The sequence below is a fragment of the Peromyscus maniculatus genome, chromosome 3, assembly GCF_049852395.1.
Source record: "Peromyscus maniculatus bairdii isolate BWxNUB_F1_BW_parent chromosome 3, HU_Pman_BW_mat_3.1, whole genome shotgun sequence".
Classification (NCBI taxonomy): Eukaryota; Metazoa; Chordata; class Mammalia; order Rodentia; family Cricetidae; genus Peromyscus; species Peromyscus maniculatus.
The window spans coordinates 95,004,559-95,012,695 of NC_134854.1; the positions used below are offsets into that span (position 1 = coordinate 95,004,559).

At 51.1% G+C, this 8,137-nt stretch overlaps 1 protein-coding gene across 1 annotated transcript; it reads right to left on the minus strand.

The window, feature by feature from the left end:
• Positions 1-4,138: 4,138 nt before the first annotated feature.
• Positions 4,139-5,325, minus strand: Tmsb10 (thymosin beta 10). Its single transcript, XM_006986525.3, has 3 exons — positions 5,168-5,325; positions 4,727-4,838; positions 4,139-4,438 (listed from the first exon to the last, which is right to left on the minus strand). Exons 2-3 carry the CDS (start codon positions 4,824-4,826, stop codon positions 4,404-4,406), a joined length of 135 nt encoding a protein of 44 aa, XP_006986587.1. The 5' UTR covers positions 4,827-4,838; positions 5,168-5,325; the 3' UTR covers positions 4,139-4,403.
• Positions 5,326-8,137: the final 2,812 nt, after the last annotated feature.

Genomic DNA, 8,137 nt, shown 5'->3' on the forward strand with positions numbered 1-8,137 from the left:
TGCTGTGATAAAATACCATGACCAAAGGCAAGGTGGGGAAGAAAGGATTTATTTCAGCTTACAACTCTCAGTTTATACTCCATCACTGAGGGAAGTCGGGGCAGGAACTCAAGGCAGGAACCTGGAGGCAGGAACTAAAAGCATGAGTCATGGAGGCATGCTGCTGATTGGTTTGTTCCTCCTGGCTTGCTCAGCCTGCTTTCTTACACAATGCAGGACCACCCACAGTGGCCCAGAGGTGGCACCACCCATCTGTAACTCCAGTTTCAGGGGCTGATTTGATACCTTCTTTTTGCTTCCAAGGCCAGCAGGCATACGCATGGTATAAATACATACATGCAGGCAAAACACTCATACACATAAAAGAAACATGTAATCTTTTTAAAAGGGCTGGAGAGATGGGTCAGTGGATAAAGCGCTTGCTGCACAGGTGTGAACACCTGAGTTCACATGCTCAGTAGCCCTGTGAAAAGCTGTGTGTGGCAGCATGTGTTTGTAACTCCAGTGCTTGTGGACAGGCAGATCCCATGGGCCAGTGAGTCTAGTTGAAAGGGTGAGTTCCAGGGTAAGTGATGGACCCTGCCTCAAAAGATCAGGAGGAGGTGGGCTGTGGAGATGGAGCAGTGGGTGAAGAGCTTTCTTCACCACCCTGATGACTTGAGTTAGGATTTTCAGAACCTGTGCAAACAGGCTGGATACAGCAGCATCTGTAATTCCTGTGTGTCCCTACAAGGAGACAGGAGGTAGAGATGGGAGATGCTCTAGAATTCGGGCCAGTGAGGCTGATATAAGCTTCTGTGTGTTTACTAGGGTCCAAGTGGCCACAGGGCCGAGGGAGCCAGACAGGACCAGGAAAACTTCAGCTACACCTGGCTTACAGGTAAAGACTGACATTGAAGGTTGTCTGTCCTCTGACTTTCACACAACTGCTGTGTGCACACTTGCACTTTCAAACACATGTGTATTTACACAGCACACACAGGAACACATATACATACAAACCACAATAAAAAAAATAAGGTAGAGAGCATGCAGTAGATGAAGATGCCCCATGTTGACCTTTGGCCTCTACATGTGCAAGTATGGGCACATGTATCCACACTCTCTTGCACATATGCACATACGCACACAAATAGAAATTTAAAAACAAGAACTGTTGAGATGGCTTGGTGGTTAAGAGCACTGGATGTCCTTCCAGAAGACTTTGGTTTGATTCCCAGCAGCCACATGGTGGTTCACAATCATCTGTAACTCTAGTTCCAGGGGATCCAACTCCCTCTTCTGGCCGTGGGCATCAAGAAGGATGGTACTGATGTGAGGATGGTGATTATGGTAGTGAGGGTGGTGATGGTAAAGGTGACAGTAGTGTTGGTAATGGTGGTGATTATGAAGGTAATGGTGATGATGGTGGTGATGATAATGGTGATTATGAAGGTAATGGTAATGGTGATGATTGTGGTGGTGGTGGTGGTAATGGTGATTATGAAGGTGATGGTGATGATGATGGAACAGATGTTGTGGATAGTGCGGATGTGATGAGGTGCAGGCACGGTGTAAGTGTTGGTTATGGTAGTGGTAGTGGGCTAGTGATGATGGGCTTGGTTTGGTGGAGATGGTGGTGATGGGGGCAGGTGCTGCTGTCGGTGACTACTATTTGTGTCTTCCCACACATGCCTCTCAGATCACTTTGCTTTGACCCCCAAATCTATAGCGGCCTCCAAATGACTACAGGATACAACACACCCACCTTCCTTCCTGGGTTCATTTTGAGGTTGCTTCTGTTTTCATTCAGTGATTGCTCTTTCCCTTCAGTGAACTGTTCTGGTGTCAATGGGGGGAGGAGCCTACTGCTGAACAAGCCCCACTCATTCTCACTTCTTGTCTTCATTCACATGCTTCCTCTTTCACCAGGGCAGCAGCTCTCACAGCTAACTTCTTTGTCTGCTTTCCCGAAGGGGACTGCTCATGTCTCTAGCACGTCTTTCACCGAGCATTCTGCAGTTACTTGCTCTTAAAAAACAAAACAACAAACTCTGCAGACTCAGTACACTGATAGGTACCGGTACACGGCCTCTAAATGTTGTAGAAACAAGCATCCCAGTATCCTTATTTTTTTATTTTTCGAGACAGGGTCTAAAGTAGCCCGTTGCAGATCTTGAATTCACTGGGTATGAGGATGACCTTGAACTCCAAAATCCTCCTAACCCCACCTCCCAAGTGTTGAGATTATAGGTATGCACCACTCACCACATCTAGCTCCAAAATATCTCCTAACCTGTACATGGTTCTTCCTATAATTTGGATCTTGAGATGGTAGCAAGGCTCCACATGTTGGAGGCTTGATCCTCAGGGTGGCACTGTTGAGAGGTGCTGGAACCTTTGAGCTGGGGCCAAATGGAAGGTGTGCTGTGGGACCCCCCATTCCTTCCGCTTTCTCTTTTGCTCCCTGGTGATGAGAGGTCTTGCTTTTTTTTCTCGCTCTTTTTTTTTGTCTGGTGGTGAGAGGTCTTGCTTCGCTCTGCAACCCACTCTGATGTGGGCCTGACCACAGATCCAAGGCAGGGTCAGTAGAATGCAGACTGGGACTTCTGAGACAAAAGAAGACCATCTCACAGGTGTTTCTCCTAGTGACGAAGTGACAGAGTAGGCAGCCTTGCGTCATTACCCTCAATTGTAAGCTAACAGTACTTCCTTCCTACCGGACCCTGGATTGGCCCCAGGGAGGGAAATGAGTATGTTTGGCTTCCCTAAACCATAGGAATCCTCAGGGGTTCATCATGCTGAGGCCCTGCCAATCAAGTTTCCAGAGTCAACAAGTCAGTGCAGGGGAAGGGAATCATGGGATTTGCTTGGCTTTAGCGTGACCAAGATGGAGTAGGTGAGGCCAGTTATGATTTTCAGTGGGTTCTCTTTCTCTCTCTCCTTTTTCTTCTGAACTAATGGGATTAGGCCCACTTATGAGAGCATCAACTAGAGATTTCTTACTCAAGCATGGGACTATTGATCAGTCCCATCCTATTCTGTGTCTCCACAAAAGCTGTGTCTGGGGGAATCACTACTATCAGTGAAAAAGAATCCTTCCCCATTCCAAGGTTATTCAGGCCTCCGGGTACCAGCAGAAGGAACTGAGTGTAGGTCTGTCACGTTGCTCCTTTATGTAAACCAGGCAGAGCCTCCCCAACCTGCCTGCCTGTCTCACGACTAGGTTTTAAATTTCTTGTTGCTGGAGAATACACCTCATTTGAACTAACTGCCCTCATCCATTTATCGAGTCCCTTGGGGGTAAGACAAAAATGTGGAGCAAACCCTGTCCGATTGTCTCTCTCCCTCCCCTCCTCCAGAAAAAGGCTACCCCTGTAATCCTAAGTCGGTTTCATGCCCAAGAGTCCTGGGCTCCTCCTCCACTAGGTCTAGTTCCACCCCTTCCCCACGGGTCATGGGAAGGAGGGTGTGACCTCCGTCAGTTCTGCCGCCACAACGCGACCACACTCCCTCCCCTCACTTCCAGCCTTCCTGCAGATCTCAGAGACTCCCAGCTCAGCCAACACTCCCCACTAAAGGCGAACATATTCGCTGAAGGTCCAGAGACAAAAAGAAAAAAAACCCAAACCAAACTACCCACCCCCAAAACCTAGCCTGTTCCCCGTGGCTGCAGCTCTAATGTTCATTCTGCAAGTTCTGATAAAACACATGGTTGTTTCACTAGATCCGGCTTTTGTTTTTTATTTGATCTCATTTTGTACCATCTAGAGGAAAACCTTGTCGTGTGTTTGTGAGGGACGAACCCCGACCTCGCCCAATTTCCAACATTCCAGAATGATTCTTTGCCCCCTTTCCCCTCAGACTTTAAATCACTGCTTCTGGTATGCGTGAGATTACAGGGCGGAAGAGACGGCGGCGTTTGAAGAGCTGATCAAATGCAAATCTTTGGGGCAGCATTTTTCAAAATGGGGTTAAAATTTACGGGGCTTGCATTAAGAGCCGAGCAACCGAGAACCCAGGAAACCTTAGGGCGAAGCACGTAAAACCAAAATAAAATGATGCGCTCCCCCCCTCCACCCGTCTCTGCGGCACAACTCACTTCCAGTGCCGCTCTGCCCACGCATACTCAACTAAAAGATTCAGACCACGCCAGCCATGCCACGAGGTGTGTTTTATTTTCATCAATTATACAAATAATTTTCTATATTATCCCAGGGCAAACCGGTGAAATTTGGCAGTCCGATTAGTGGGGGGCCCCCTTTCAGAGACCCGCGGGCCGGTGGCAGCGGCGCGGAGTGCCCGGGTTCACAGTGCAGCTTGTGGCTCGCGTCCATCTTGGAGGTGGCTCTTCCTCCACATCACGAGGGGGTCTCGGAGATGACGGGGTGGGGTGGGGTGGGGAAATCCTCCAGTCCAGGCTTTTAGGAAATTTCACTCCTCTTTTCCTGTTCAATGGCTGCAAAGGGCGGGATGCGGGCATTGGAGGATGGACCCATCTTGCAGACTTTCCCCTCCCCCCCCCAACCACCAAACCTGGTGTGGGTGAGGCACCCACGAGGCCTGGGGACAAGGAGGGGGTTTGGGAGGGACAAAGTGCTTTGTGTAACTGGAAGAAGGGTGGCTGTGGACTCTCAGATTCGGGGTGGGAGGACAGTGGCTGGATGAGGGTGGGGGGTGCCGGACTGGCACAGCAGGGAAGGGTGGAGCGCTGTGGTGGGAACCCGGAGGCGGGGGGAACACTCACTCTCTTTGGTCGGCAGGGTGTTCTTCTCCTGCGTCTCGGTTTTCTTCAGCTTGGCCTTATCGAAGCTGGCGATTTCCCCCATGTCCGGCTTGTCTGCCATTTTCTTACAACCCTGATGGGCGAACCAAAGCGATAGTGGGTGGCCTGAGGCTTAGGGGGTGACCAGGGCTCCCTGGATCCCGCGCCCTCGGCGGACGCCTCTCGACGTGGCATTCCCGGGCCGGGGCGTTCCCGTCGCCCGAAGGCCGAGGGATCCGGGCTCGTCCACCACACCCTCCCTCCGAAGTCCCAGGGCGTGGCCAGCCAGCCAGCCAGCCAGCCAGCCTCGGAATGTTCCAAACCGCCGGGTCGCCTGTTGCAACCCACGGGGGACGCGCCCGCCAGCCACAAGCTGCCCCGACCCCACCCAGGGTAGGCCCCAAACCCAGGGCTGTGCCTCACCGTGGAGTCTCGTTCCGAGCTCGCGCTCCAGGTGCTCCCACTCGCCTTGCTGCAGCAAGAGACAAAAGAGCGGCGCCCGCCCCTCGCCTTATATACACCGCGCCCCGCCCCGCCCCTCGCCCGCCGCAGCGGGGGCGTGGTCAGCCCGCGAGGGGCGTGGCCAGCGCGCGCGTCGGGTGGGGGCGCTCGGCATCTCCGGGCTGCCGGGGCTCCGCCCTTCTCGGCCCGCGCCCTGAGCCCGTTGCCCTCCCGCGTGGGGTGGCACACACCCGCTCCCCGGGGTCTCTTTCCCTGCTGTGTCTTTCTTCTCCCAGGACCCAGGCGCCTGCTGCTCACCCCGCGGGGAAGGCGTGAGGGGCAGCGGGGAAGGACTTGGGGTTTTGTTGCGTGTATATTGTGGTGTGGGGTTGTGGGTGTGCGGGCGAGCACGCGCGCTCTGCTGCAGCCCTGCTCGTGGGAGACACCCCACCCGCGTCGCCCCGAGTCTCTTGCGTTTGCCTTTCTAGAGCCCCGTTCTCTTTTCTTGTGGCTGGTGCTTCTTAAAACACGCTGTTTCGGGCATTGTCTAAGGGTGGAGGTGGGAGTCCCGGGAGGGCTCCAGTGTTCCTTCTCTCAGTGGCCTCTTAGGAACACTGTATCAGAGGGTGTGGTTTTCCTCCTTCAGTTAACCTTGAGTGTGATTTTAAGAAGAAAAAGAAAAAAAAAAGCCAGTGTGCCTGCAAACTTTGCTTTTCTTATTATTAACCCATTTCAGGACTGGAATAATGCATTCCTGCGAAAGTTACCTCTTCAGCTTGTGTAACCCTGTTAGATAATAAGCTCTATTATATTCAGCCAGGGGTGAAACCTCACCGTCCATTCCCCTTTCCAGTGTCGAATAGTGGAGCATATTCCACTAATAGGAGAGAAAGAGGAGAACCATTTCCTGAATGACAAACTTCATGGTCCAGATCGACAACCACCAAAACATCTTTGCTAGGCGGCTTGAGGTAATAAAAGTTCATTTGGGGGCCTAGAGAGATGGCTCACCCACATGGTGGCTCACAGACTTCTGTAGCTCCAGTTTTAGGGGATCCGACATCCTCTTCTGACCTCCTTGGGCACCAGGTAGGCATGTGGTGAACACTTGTATGTACACGCAGGCAAACACTCATGCACATGAAATAAAAATAAATCTTTTAAAAGACGTTCTTTTTTACTTACGCAACAAGATCCTGTGCTAATTCCTTTCTTTCTTTTTAATTATTATTTCTTTTAGACAGGGCCTCACTACGTAGCCCTGGCTGACCTGGAACTTAACTTACTATGTAGACCAGGCTGGCTTTAAGCTCACAGAGATTAGCCTGTCTCTTGAATCTTGGGGCTAAAAGCCTGTGCTACCATGCCTGCTCTGTGCTTTCCGCCACACAGTAACTCTGGCATTCAGGCCTCCTCTTTCTTGGTACTCTGGACCCCCTTCATCCTCTCTATCCAGATAACGGACCAGGAAAGAAAAGAGGATAAAGGGCCACACTAGGTTTCTATGGACCAGGATCAGAAGTAGCTTCCTTTACTTCTGCCTTCATTTCCTTGGCTCGGACTTAGTCATGTGGTCTCACCTTAACTCCAGGAAATCTAGTCTGACTGTTCCCTGGAGAAAACGAAAGCTGGCCTGGGTGGATTGACACAATCTTTACTTGTTGAAGGATCTGCTAAACGTGAGCATGAAACTATCCAGACACCCAGAGACAGGCTCTCTCTGGAGGGTTTTACTGGCACCTGATTCCTTGTGGGATGGAAACCATAAGTTGGCTTGATCTTCTTGGGCTTCACCTTGAAGCGAGTGAATAAATGTTCAGCTGTACAAGTTTGGGCCCAAGGTGAACTCCAATCCCAACTTCTCTTTATTTAGGAAAGGAATCTGACTCTTGTGGGCGAAGGCACAGAGACGAGATGACGATGGGGGATGGGGGGAGTGAGCATGCAGGATTCCCAAACAAAAGCTCATGAAGTTGACCTGCAGACATTCCCTGTTCTTACTGAGTTCAGCTGGGTGACTCCTCTCCAGACACAGAACACCCTCTTAAGCATTTGTGCCTAACAGCTATGGCCAGGCAGGGGATGTGACTGAGTTGATAGTGCTTGCCTAACATACTTGAGGTGCTGAGTGAGAAGCCTATACTCTTTGTTCTTGGGAAATAGAGGTAGGAGGATCAGGAGTTCAAGGCCAGCGTTAGCTACAGAGTGAGTTGGAGGCAAATGTGGGCTACCTGAGATCCTGTCTCAGAAACAAACCAAAAATAAGTGAGCCAAAGTGAATGGTCCAATCTAGTGGCCTCATTCAATCTAATAGACTTTAAAATCCCCACATGGACTTCAACCATTCTCCTACCATTTCTTACCTATGGATTGGCCAAGTGGCTATCTCCTAGTAAATGTGGCAGAAATGAACCTTTTTGTCTTTAAGAGGCCAGGTCATAAAGGACCACATGGCTTTGAGCCATTGTCTGCAAGGGTGGGGGTGCCCCCAGGCTCCGAGAGAACCCAGCATCTGGGAGGAAAGGCCGCATGCCTGCATTCCAGAGAGGAGCAGAGACAAGCTGTCCCTGGCCGAACTGAACTCAGGAGCAAGACAGACATTGCAGCTGCTTGAAGTTATTAAGTTCCTGGACGTTTTGTTTCAGAGCAATAAATAGCCGCAACACCACAAGGCAGAAGAAAGTCAGAACCTAGGGGTGTCAGGGTCCCCAGGTCCCATTTGGAGAGTTTTCCTGTGTGTCATCCACGGCGTTCACACACCACACATTTAAATCAATATTTGCCGGGTGTCTATGGAGTGTGGGGCAGTGTTGTGAGTGTGGAGGGTGGTGGAGAGACGCACTCAGAGCAGAGAAGGATTCCATCAATAGGGCTCCTGTTTCGCGTTCACTGACGGCTGGGGCCTGTTCTTATCAGTGATGACATTTCTGCCTGCTGCTTACAACAGGCGGG